This window comes from Suncus etruscus, chromosome 4 (assembly GCF_024139225.1).
Source record: "Suncus etruscus isolate mSunEtr1 chromosome 4, mSunEtr1.pri.cur, whole genome shotgun sequence".
In the NCBI taxonomy this organism is placed as follows: domain Eukaryota; kingdom Metazoa; phylum Chordata; class Mammalia; order Eulipotyphla; family Soricidae; genus Suncus; species Suncus etruscus.
The window spans coordinates 28612727-28626009 of record NC_064851.1 but is presented as its reverse complement, the minus strand read 5'-3'; the positions used below and the strand labels follow the sequence as shown (position 1 = coordinate 28626009).

The 13283-nt window shown below is 37.1% G+C and overlaps 1 protein-coding gene across 1 annotated transcript in view; it reads right to left on the bottom strand.

The window, feature by feature from the left end:
* Nucleotides 1–13283, bottom strand: part of MSH4 (mutS homolog 4) — a 78489-nt gene that overhangs the window by 52069 nt on the left and 13137 nt on the right. Inside the window, exons 4-6 of the mRNA XM_049772543.1 lie at nt 12422–12532; nt 10953–11068; nt 5310–5483 (exon numbers count right to left, since the gene is read on the bottom strand). Coding sequence (XP_049628500.1) covers nt 5310–5483; nt 10953–11068; nt 12422–12532 — 401 coding nt within the window. The remainder of the gene's footprint in view (nt 1–5309; nt 5484–10952; nt 11069–12421; nt 12533–13283) is intronic.

Here is a 13283-nt window from a genome sequence, read left to right as displayed (position 1 = left end):
CAATCATTATGTCACATTATGCAATCATTGTTAGTATTGTGATCAATTTAGAACTTACGATAAAATGTAATAAAAATATTGATGAGCTTGAGGGGAAAGGAAAAGGGATAAACACACAAAGACACATATACTTTTTAAAGTTTTCAAGGTAGATTAAGTACAATTAAACCTATTAGAAGATTTGCTTTCAGGGCAGGGCTCCCTGCATTGCCACCAAATGGTGAGATGAAACCAGAAGACACTCTGTGTCACGCGGACATAGGATCTCTAACTACAGAAACCTGACCATGACAACCATGATTGTGAAGAACTTTTACTAGGACCAAAGAGAAAGACTCTGGGGTTAGGCAACTTAGTATGCCCTGGTTCCTGTAGTTAGTCTTATGCTAGAATGCTTCATGGGTAAGGTCTTTCTGTTTTAGGCCAAAGGTTTTTACTTTTTATTTCCCCCATATTCTGCTGTGCCAATGCACAAAAACAAACAAACAACAACAACAAAAATGCCACACACACACACACACCTTTTCTTTTAATTGGATTTTTAAGTCTCTTATCTTTTAAATTGTGTTCCTGTCTTTTTCATAGAAACTTGGGACATGGATTACTTTATTTTACCACATATTCCTGCATTTTTTTAAAATAAAAGTAAGAAGAAAGGCTCAAACAAAGGCTGGTGGCCAGGGTCAAATGATCTTGGATGCATTAGGGAAATAAATAAGGACAGAACTAAATATCCAAGCCAAAGTCAACAATAATAGAATCAAGAGACCTAAACTTAATCTAAACTTAAAGGGGCCTGTTACAATGGCAGGCCAGAGGGCAAAGGGTGGTGATACAAGATATACTCTGGATCCATTGATTGGAGGGAAGTTGACACTGGTGGTGGGAAGGGCCCTGACTCACGGTATATCTCAAATTCAGTTATGAAGGATTCTGTTGATCATAATTGTTTCAATAAAATAAAAATAAATATCTTAGAAGATAGTTTAAATAACATGTTTTTATTACTGATGTGTATAAATATGGGTTTAGTTTGGTAAAAAAAATTCTTCAACTGTACTATAAAGCAGTAGTCATTAAAACAGCATGGTAATTGGAATAAAGACTGACCCTCTGATCAATAGTCGGTGACTGACCCCAAGGATAGGAGGGGCCGGGCTGTGGCGCTAAAGATAAGGTGCCTGCCTTGCCTGCGCTAGCCTTGGACGGACCGCGGTTCGATCCCCCGGTGTCCCATATGGTCCCCCGAGCCAGGAGCAACTTCTGAGCACATAGCCAGGAGTAACCCCTGAGCGTTACCGGGTGTGGCCCAAAAACCAAAAAAAAAAAAAAAAAAAAAAAAAAAAAAAAAAAAAAGGATAGGAATGCCACCAACTAATCTTTAATAAAGGGGCAAGAAATACAAATTGGGCCGGGCGGTGGCGCTGGAGGTAAGGTGCCTGCCTTGCCTGCGCTAGCCTAGGACGGACCGCGGTTCGATCCCCCGGCGTCCCATATGGTCCCCCAAGAAGCCAGGAGCAACTTCTGAGCGCGTAGCCAGGAGTAACCCCTGAGCGTCACAGGGTGTGGCCCAAAAAACAAAAAAAAAAAAAAAAAAAAAAAAAAGAAATACAAATTGAAATCAGAAAATATGAGAAAATTGCCAAGAAAGTCTCTTCAACAAATAGAATTTGGAAATCTGATCAACTACATGCAGATAAGTGAATTCAGATTTCCCATTAACAATGCACAAAGGTCAAATCAAAATAGATTAATGAAGCAGATATCAGGCCTGAAACCATAAGGTACCTAGAGAAAAACTTTGGCAAAATATTCCATAATATTGAAATTAAAGACAACTTTAAGGATGAAACAAGTAAGTTCAAATAAGTGGAAGAAGGATAAATAAATGGGACTACATTAAACTGAGAAGCTTCTGCATCTCAAAAGAAATGGTGGTTAGGTTACAATCTAAGGATTGTAATTCTAATCTAAGGATTAGAAAAAATTGTTCACCTAATATTCATTTCATTAGTGGTTAAGATCTAAGAAAAACAAGGCAGAACTTGCTGGTAGAACTCAGCAAGAAAAAGAAAAAAAAATCAAGCCCCATCCAAAAATGGGGAGAAGAAATAAACAATCATTTCCTCAAAGAAGAAATATAGATGGCTAAAGGGCATAAGAAAAAATGTTCTTTGATGTAGAACATCAAATCAACACAATAATGAGATCTCACACCACAGAGGCTGGAGCAGCTTACAAAGAACAAGAACAATCAGTGCTGGTGTGCATTCAGGGAGAAAGGACCTCTCATTCTCTGATGGTGAGAATGCAGACTGGTCCAGACTTTTTATAGAAAACAATATGAATATTTCTCAAAAACCTAAAAATTGAGCTCCCATTTGATCCAGCCATACCACTCCTAGGTATATTTACAAAATCACCATGCATAAAAGCCCTCTGCATTCCTATGTTCATCACAGCACTATTTACAGTATCAGAACCTAGAAACAACCCAAGTACCCGAGAACAGATGAGTGAGTAAAGAAACAGGTACATCTCCACAAGGGAATACTAAACAGCTGTTAGGAAAAATGATGTCATGAAATTTGCTTATATATGGATGAATATGGGTTATTATGCTGAGTTTAAAATGAGTCAGAGGGAGTGGATAGATATAGAATAATCTCACTCATCTGTAGTATATAAGAAAAATTAAAAGATAGTATATTAATAATAGCCATGGACACTATAGATGAGGGCCAGGAGCTCCAGTCCATGGTAGGAAGCTTGCCACAAAGAATGGTGAATGCAGTTAGGGTAGAAAAGTTTCCATTATGACAATGAAATCTGCAACTGATCACTTGGGACAAGAAATGGTTGCTGAAAGGGGATAAAGTGATATGCATGGTAACCATTCATTAACAATAGTGCAAACCACACTATGAAAGAATGAGAGAATGGGGCCAGAGAGATAGCACAGCGGTAGGGCGTTTGCCTTGCATGCAGCCAATCCAAGACGAACAGTGGTTCTAATCCCAGCATCCCACATAGTACCCTGAGCCTGCCAGGAATGATTTTTGAGCACAGAGCCAGGAGTAATCCCTGAGCACTGCTGGGTGTGACCCAAAAGAGAGAGAGAGAGAGAGAGAGAGAGAGAGAGAGAGAGAGAGAGAGAGAGAGAGAGGGAGGGAGGGAGGAGAGGAGAGAGAGGAGAGGAGAGAAGAGAGGAGAGAGAGGAGAGAGAGAGAGAGAGGAGAGAGAGATATTGGGGCTGGAGAGACAGCATGGAGGTAAGGCATTTGCCTTGCACGCAGAAAGTTGGTGGTTCAAATCCTGGCATCTCATATGGTCCCCTGAGCCTGGTAGGAGTGATTTCTGCGCATAGAGCCAGGAGTAACTCCTGAGCGCTGCTGGGTGTGACCAAAAAAAAAAAAAAGAAGAAGAAGAAAAAGAAAAAGAAAGATATGGAAAACACCGGCCCCAGAAGCAGGCGGGGGGCAGGGGTAGGTGGGGGGGTGGAGATAGAGAAACTAAGGACATTAGTGGTGGGAAAAGTGCACTGGTGGTGTACATTCTATGACAGAAACTCAATTGTGAAAATGTTGTAATCATGGTGCTTAAATAAAATGATTATATATAAAAAAAAAATGGGGCCAGAGAGATAGCACAGCAGTAGGGAGTTTGCCTTGCATGCAGAAGGATGGTGGTTTGAATCCCGGCATCCCATGTGGTCCCGGAGTCTGCCAGGAGCGATTTCTGAGTGTAGAGCCAGGAGTAACCCCTGAGCGCTGCTGGGTGTGACTCAAACAACAACAACAGAATTAAATAAATAAAATGAATCTTGGAATAAAAAGTTTTCTAAAAAAATGGTAGGACAGTACCTATCTCAAGAGGGGAGATTTGGGTGACATATGTTCGGGCACCATGCAGCCAGGCAAAACATGTGCACCTCTAATTCTGGTTTTGATTTGCATTTTCTTAATGACTAGTGATACTGAACATCATCTTATGCACTTCTCATATGTCATTTGTTTATATATATATATATATATAGTTTGTTTTTGTTTTTGTTTTTTTGGTCACATCCAGCAGTGCTCAGGGGTTACTTGGGATGCCGGGATTTGAACCACCATCCTTCTGCATGCAAGGCAAACACCCTGCCTCCATGGTATCTCTCCAGTCCCCTATATATTTTTTGAAAAATGTTCATCTGAGTCTTTCCTTGCTTCAAAGTGTACTGGGTTTTGTTTGTTTGTTTAATAAGATGAAGTGTCACATTCTCTAGTCTAGGAGATTGGTTGAGATTTGATTCCCACCAAGCTCCCAGACAAGAAAAGCAGTTCCCATTCCCCTGTCCAACTAGGACAGGAGGAACAGTTCCAGTTGTAGAGCTCTGCAGGAAATAATTCACAACAGTGAAGAAGTACAAAAATGGATTCAGGAAATCCACTGCTCAAGCAAGAAATTCAAACCACAAAAGCTTTCTGCTCATAAGATGGAGTGCAGCTCAGTGGAAGAAGACCGAAGAATAAGCCCCTGCCTTTCTCAGACCCCTGCTTTTATAGACAAGAATCAGATCCCACCTTAGGGTGGGAGCAGAATACCAAGTAAGGAATAATCCAATATACTATCACCAGCTCACACCCTAGGATGGAGTACAATTATTAATTAGGGTAGGATCAGTAATCCAACAATAAGATATCTTTCTAAAACCTGATTTTGGTAATAAAAAAAATACATGAGCAAATAGATAACAATGGCACAATAATTACAATGCACTGGGAGAAAATGAAGAGATAGACAAGTAACAAATGGATATTTGTGTACTCCAATGATGGTGAAGGATGGCAACTGTACATCAACACCATAAACATTAGCATACTTCCATAAACATATTACCTTAAATATAGCCACAACAATAGAAACATAAGTAATGTTGTGAGTGGGAGAGATAGTATAGGGTTAAGGAGCATGCCTTGAACATGCCGACCTCAGTTCCATCCCTACCACTACACTGTCCACTAGGTATAACCCTGGAAGCCCTGAATAGTGTTAAGTCAATTCAAGAATTCTCAGACAACCCAGGGCCTGCATAATACTATTGTACATAGTACATAGTACAACATAGATCTACTGGCCTGTTTGACCAAGAATCATGGACAGTTAGTGTTATACCTCCTACGCATCACCCAGGAGACAAAATAAACTCCAACTGTTCACTAGTTCATCAAATAATAAAAGAAATTCATAGAGAAAAGACATGATACAACAATTATAACATATTGTTAATATATATATATACACACATATATATAAAACAATCTTACCGACAGTCTTGGTTATTAATTAGCAATTCAAGATTCTGGGCTGATGAAGAATCTATCATGGCTGTCTGTTCACTGCCTTGGAAACAAATCTTTAGCGATTTTGGTGCATAGACTGAATTTTGAATAAATTCAACATATTTTAATAAAGCTGCAACAGCTGCCAGGCAGTAATACCTATAAAGTAACCAATAATTTGTTACTTTGAATCTTTTTAATTAAAGAAACATCTAAAAATAAAATATTCTCTGAATATTAGAAAAGTTATAAATATTCTATAGCATTGCTTAAAAATATAACAAGCAGGGACGGCCAAGGTGGTGCTAGAGGTACTTGCAAGCGCTAGCCAAGGAAAGATCACAACTGTGGTTCGATCCCCTGGCGTCCCATATGGTCCCCCCCAAGCCAGGGGCAATTTCTGAGCGCTTAGCCAGGAGTAACCCCTGAGCATCAAATGGGTGTGGCTGAAAAAATATATATATATAACAAGCATTGTTTATTTTTAGATTAGTGAATTAATCCCCCCAAAATTGATAAAAGCTATTTTCTGAAGCTAAACACTAGACTCCAACAACTCAAGTGTCAGAATACAGAATTCACTAGTAAATTGAGTAAACATTTTTAATGTGCCATTCTAAGAATTTAAATAAAGTTGAGAGTCTAAAGATATAAAAGTCAGAATTAAGAGGAAAGATCTCTGTGAAAGCAGTCATTGTGATTAGAAGTAAAACAATGGTATAACCTACCACAAATAAAGCTATTAATTTAGCAAGAGTTCTAAAAACTATTCTTTCTAAAATTAAAATAATAGTAATCAAAAGTCTCCTGGGGGTAGGATGGGAAAAACAGTCAAGAATTGAAGCTCTGCATGCAAGTCCTGCGTTAAATTGGAGAACCACATGGTCTCCCCAAAGACCACACACAAAATCAGGAGCTATGCCTGAGCACTGTGTGACTCTAAAACAAACAAGCAATATATATTATATGTATAATATATAATATATAAATACATATTTATATATGTATACATATATCCTCAAAAGCAAATGCAAGAGCTCAAGTTCAGATGGTTTTACTGTCTCTCAAGGCCAATCATATTTTCTTAAATATTTTAGACACCAGCTTTTAAAATTGTGTCCATAAAAATAATTATGGCCAGATCTGGAGGTAATAAAGCAAGTAAGGCACTTGCCTTGCACTTGATTGACCCAGGTCCAATCCCTGGCACCTCATATAGTCACCACCACCACCACCAAGACCTCTAGAAGTGTTCCCTGAGCACAGAGCAGAAATAAGTCCTGAGAACATCTGGGTTTGGTCCAAAAATTGTGTCCACGCTAGATTTTCAAATATAAATGTCTTAACACCAATCCATACTCATTGTCAAATTTCATCTACTCAGTGTTCCCCAGATCCCTTTCCCTCATTCGGCCTATCTTCTTAATAATCTCCTTAAGGTATTAATTACTGTAGCTTGGTTCACATGCTTCAGTGGTTTAGATTATGCTCTGTGATTTAGATATATACAAATATGGTATAATTTCAAGCCATTGATCTCAGTGTACTTTAGCTATTTGGAATGTTTTATAATTCCATATAAATTTCATTATTGACCATTCTAAGCCCATGAAGAATATCACCTGAATTTTTATGGTTTGCATTAATTATATATTAAATATATATAATAATTTAGGTATGATAGCAATTTTGACAAAATTCATTCTTTCAACCATTCCTGAGGTCCATATATTTCTTTCACAAGTGACATAGTTTTCATGATAAAGAAAGGTCTTATGCACAATAAAAATTATTAAAATAGGAGCCGGGAAGGTGGCGCTAGAGGTAAGGTGTCTGCCTTGCAAGCGCTAGCATAGGACAGACCATGGTTCGATCCCGGGCATCCCATATGGTCCCCCCAAGCCAGGGGCGATTTCTGAGTGCATAGCCAGGAGTAACCCCTGAGCGTCAAATGGGTGTGGCCCAAAAAAACACAAAAAAAAAATTATTAAAATAGGGACCGAAGATATAGCACAGTGGCGTTTGCCTTGCAAGCAGCCGACCCAGGACCTAAGGTGGTTGATTCAAATTCCAGCATCCCATATGGTCCCCCATGCATGCCAGGAGCTATTTCTGAGCAAATTGCCAGGAGTAACCCCTGAGCACCGCTGGGTGTGGCCCAAAAACAAAAACAAAACTATTAAAATAAAAAAGAGAAGGAAGGAAGGAAGAAAGGGAGGGAGGGAGGGAGGGAGGGGGGAGGGAGGGAGGGAGGGAGGGAGGGAGGGAGGGAGGTCTTACTAATCTTTTGTTGGTTTCTAGGTACTTGATGTTTTGGATATAATTTTCAACGGAATAATTTTTTTTTGATATCTTCTAGCTCCTGATATGCATATAGAAATGCAACATATTTTTGTGTATTTTGACTGCTACTCTGCTGTGCTGGTTTTGTTTATTTATTTAGTTTTTGGACCACACCCAGCAGCACTCAGTTGTATTAATCCTGGGTCTGCACTCAGAAATCACTCCTGGCAAAATTGGGGGACCATATAGATGCCAGGGATCAAACCTGGGTCAGCTGCATGCAAGAAAAACACATTGCCCACTATGCTATCTATTGCTCTGACACACTGTATTGGTTTATTGTACAGCAAAGGACTTTATTTAGTGAACTCTTTAGGATCTTCTACTCATGATAAATTAAGATTATCATGTTATCTTCAAATAGTGATTGTCAGATTTATTTCTCAAGTTGAATTTCTTTGATTTCTTTTTCTTGCCTGACTGCTTTCCCAGGACTTCTAACACTACTGTTGAATAAAAGTGGTGACGATGGAACAACTTGCCTTGTGCCTGATCTAAGGCATTGATTTCACCTTTTCACTATTGAGAATGATATTAATAGCTGTGGATTTGTTATAGATGGCCATTATTACCTTGATAAAGATTATTTCTAACATTATTTTGTTGAGTTTTAAAAATTACAATTTTTTAAATTTTGTCTAAAGTTTTATCTGAATTGATTGATACAATTGTATTTTTCTTTCCTTTTATTTATATGGTCATTATTTTGATTTGTGTATGATAAATCATCCTTGCAACTTTAGAATGAATCCCACTTGATTGTGGTGTATGTTCTTTCTGGTAAATTGTTGAATTGGGTTCACCAAGATTTTAGTTTGAGGACTTTTGTGTTGATGATCATTAGGAAAATTAAACTGAAACTTTCTTTTACAGTAGTATCACTATCTGATTTAGTAGTATCACTGTTAGTTTAATTTTGGCTTCATAAAAACTGTTAAGAAGGATTACTGATTTTTCTATATTTTGGAGAGTTTGAAGAGTAAGGGTTTTCTTTAAAAAGTTTTCTTTAAGGGGCTGGAGCGATAACACAGCTGTAGGGCTTTTGCCTTGCACAGGTTGACCCAGGACTGACCTCAGTTCAATCCCCGACATCCCTTGTGGTCCCCAAGCCAGGAGTGATTTCTGAGCACATTGCCAGAAGTAACCCCTGAACATCACCGGGTATGGCCAAAAACAGAAACAAAAACAAAAAACGTTTTCTTTAAAGTTGGAAAGAACTCATTAGTGAACCTATATGGAGTAGAGATTTTGTTCTTGGTGAACAATTTGATTATAGTTTCAATTTTCTTGCTTGTGATTGGCATGTTCAAATTTTCTACTTCCTTCTTCCTGTTTTGGGAAGTTGCATGATTCTCAGAATCTCATTTTTCTTCTAAGTTAACAATATAAGTTCAACTTAACAGTACAAGTTTGTTCAAAGTAATGTCTCAGGATATTTTGAATTTCTGAGGTGTTTGTTATAATTTATCCCTATTTATCTTTGATCAAATTTACTTGGGCATTTTTCTCTTTTATTTCTTCTGACTCTGGCCTAAGCTTTATCTATCCTGTTTATTCTTTTTGAAAATTCAGTTCCTGCTTTCATTTCCTTTTGTTTTTTTTTTTGTTTTGTTTTGTTTTGGAGCCACACCAGGCTGCATTCAGGGGGTTTTCCTGGCCCTGCACTCAAGTATCACCCTGGCCGGCTTGGAGGACCACAAGGGATATCAGGGACCAGGTTGACCATGTACAAGCAACACCCTCCCTGCTGTGCTATCTCTTCAGCCCCTCCTGGTTTCATTTGTATTGGTCATTTCATTTCTAGATCACTGATTTCTGTTCTAATTTTTATTATTTCCTTCCTTCTGCTACTTTTGGGACTCATTTGTTGCTTCTTTTCTAGGTATATAAGATGTGTATTAGCAATGTAATACTATGCAGTTCTAAGAAGGAACAAAATCATGCAATTCACAGCAACATGAATAGAACTGAAGGATACCATGCTGAATGAAGTCAGTCAGGAAGAAAGGAATAGAATATCACAATGATCTCTCATAGGTGGAACTTAAAGATACCCAGCAAGGTAAGAAGACAAATCCAAAGAAAATGTAATGGGAGAATTAATCTACACATCTGAGAGAGAAGGGAGTCAGGTCTTTGAAGAGAAGGAGGTGGGCATACTCATGGTGGGTGTCGTGTTGGAACTATATGCATGAGAATCCATTGTTAAGCACAACATCTCAATCAATAAAAATTCAATTAAAATTAATAAAAAGATATGTTAGGTCACTGCTTTTAGCTTTTCTTTCTTTCCTAAACCTTTCTTTTGCTATAAATTTCCCCTTAGTAGTGTTTTGCTATACTCCATAGATTCTGATTAATTTTTGTTTTTTGAGGGGGCCACATTCACTGATAATCAAGACTTATTCTTATTTCTGCATTCAGTAATCACTCCTGGAAGAATTCTGGGGCAATATGTGGTTTTGGGGATTGAACTAAAGTGACTCCTTGTGCACTGCATTTTGGTTCATTGAATTTCCTGATTTTCTTCTTTCATATTTCCTATATAACTATTTACTTCAGTGTTTGAAAATGCATTCCCATGCTAAATAAAGGCATAAAGTAACAGAGGTAAAAAAAAAAATGGTCTTTTTTGTTTGTTTGGTTTTTGGTTTTTTTGGCCATACCCGGTGGTGCTCAGGGTTTACTCCTGGCTCTGTGCTCCTGGCAAGCTCACAGGGGATCATGTGGAATGCCAGGAATAGAACCTTTGTCCTGAGTTGGCCACGTGTAAGGCAAACACCCTATAGCTGTGCTATCTCTCTGGTCCAGAGGTAAAAAAAAAAAAAAAAAAAAAAAATGTGACTCAATGGCAGAGGGTGTGTCTCATATATGTAAGGTCCTGGGTTTGATTCCTGATACTGGGGGTGGGGGGGTGGGAGTAAACTAAACAGCAACCACGGGGTCACCAGATTATATGACTATGTTTGAAATTTTCTATATAAGTTGAGTTAGCAATATACTCAATAATTAATGTATATATTACGAGTAATGCCTTGTCTAAAAGGAATTATCACCAAAAACAAAACTGTCAAAAAGACCTGACCCTTCTGGAGCTCTCTAAAAGTTAGTTGCTTGTTTAATTTATAATTTAATTGGACTGGGAAGCAGCATGTAAGAAGCTTGTTTTGAATGTGGCTGACTTGATTTTGATTCCTAACACCTTCTATGGTACCCCCAAGCCTACCAAGCAAAACCAGGTGTAAACCCCCCAAAACCAAAGTTAAATAAGCATAAAAACCTTACTTGGACTGAACCTCCATTAGGACAGTGCTGAATTCTGCTATGCATAACTGTTCAATGTATTCTAGTCCTTTTGTTTCATTGAAATACTTCCTTTGGATAGTAGTGAAATTAACATTCTGGAAAAAAGTTTGAATTTTAAAATAAATATTAAAAGAATAAAATAATTAATTAGTTTCATTTACTTGCACAAACTGCTTTTTAAATATAAGCTAGTAAATGGATAGAAGGCTTAAATATTTTCATAAAGGTTTTTTAATGTTTTTTAAATATTTCCCAAAATTAAGAAATAATTTTCTGTTATTTACAAAAAGAGAATGATTTTGTTTTGATGTATAAATTATAATATACCATAGCTATTATTAAATAATACTCATGCAAAAATTAACAAAGGATGTTTAGTACAATAATGAAAAACAATCATTAAGAGCCTTTCCTTCTAATGTTATTCTGTAACAATGTCGCACCAGTTTTACATTTGGTCTTACAAATTGCATAATAATTGATCCATACAATAAAATCAAGAGTTTAAAAAAATCAATTTCAGATATCTATTCAGTAAAATCTATGTGAAGTAAATATAATTTATTTAAACTAAAGAAAAGAAGATAATGGAATTTTTCTTTTAAAAAAAGCATTAAATTGCTAAGCAAAAGGGTTGCTTGCTTTGAAAAAAAATAATACAAAGAAAAGCATTATAACAATAAACTATAAAAAACCTTTATAAAAATCATAAGCAGGCAGAGAATTCATTATGTGCCCAGACTGTTTGAACCAGACTGTTTATCTCATTTTATCTTAACAATAACCCAAAGGTGTCTATATTAATATTGGTTTTCTTGCAAGTAAAATTCCTAAAACTCAAGTTACTTTTCTTCTTTTGGGGGAGTAGGGGTGGGGGGGCACACCCAGCAATGCTCAGGAATTGCTCCTGGCTCTGAGCTCTGAAATTGGCCCTGGTGGAGAGGTCAGGATGGGCAGGGTAGAGGTTGGTATGGGATACCGGAATGAAACCAGGGTTGGCTGAGTATCATGTAAACATCCTACACACTGTGCAATTGCTTCAGCACCTCAAGTAATTCTTACATGATTTATATATATAGTAGAAAAATAACTTCAATTTTAAATAGTTTCACAAAGCAATACTTTTCAGGAAGCTACACCAAAGGAAACTCAAGTCTTCTCTATAGATCTGCCTCCTACAGACTCTAAAACACTCCTTAAACATTTTCTACTTTTTTTTAATGGAAATACAGGATGCCAAATTAAGTAAGTGGAGTCCTTATTGTTATTACAGATATATGAGAAGTCCCTCAGATTACGACTAATATTTAATGGGTACTTTAGAACACTTGAGATAAAGTACTTAAATTACTGGTCCTTATAATAATTTCAAAAATTGATTTTAAATTTATAAAGGTCTTGGATGTTATAAAGAATTATATATATTATAAAGAATAAAAATGACTTACCTTGAAATTTTCTGTGATTAAAGTGAACAACTTGGTTGAATTCCCCACAACACAAGCAGTATTTGACATTATTATTTCCAATGGGGTTAAGATTTTAAGTTTAGTAATCACCTAGAATTGTTTGAATAAATTTCTTAAATGTAAAATTAGCGTTTTTAAAATAAGAACAACCAGATTTTTCTAAAAACATTCCTAAAAGTAATTCACATATACTCAAAATTACAACTACCAAATGTACAGTTTAGCTATTCTAGGGGCCACAGATATAATACAGGGGTTAAGATACTTGGCTTGCAAGCAGCCTATCCTGGTTCAACCCCCAAACTGCATGTGGTCCCCCACACCAACATTGCCAGAAGTAAGCACTAAGCAAAGAGATAGTTCTAAGCACTATTAAACCTCCCAATTATAAATGTATATAACTGTATATATAATTATAAGCATATATGTTTATAATAATGTACCATAGATGGTAATTTTTAAAGAGTTGTAATTTTATCACTAACATAGGCTGAGCAGCACCACATCCTCAGGCTCTTGCATTGCACTGCCATCCTGGTTGACCAAAATTCACCATTGAGGCTCCCAGTCTCCTGAGTACCATTGGAAGACTAGACTGCTTAAAATTAAAATAATTTAAAAAATAAAAGTAAGATCTAAACCTTCTTCTTTTTTTATTTTTTTATTTTTGGGTCACACCCACAGCACTCAGGGGTTATTCCTGGCAAGCTCAGGGGACCATATGGGATGCCTGGATTCAAACCACCATCTTTCTGCGTGCAAGGCAAATGACCTACCCCCATTCTATCTCTCCGGCCCCGTAAAATCTAAATCTTATTTGAATTCTATGAAACCTGGTTAC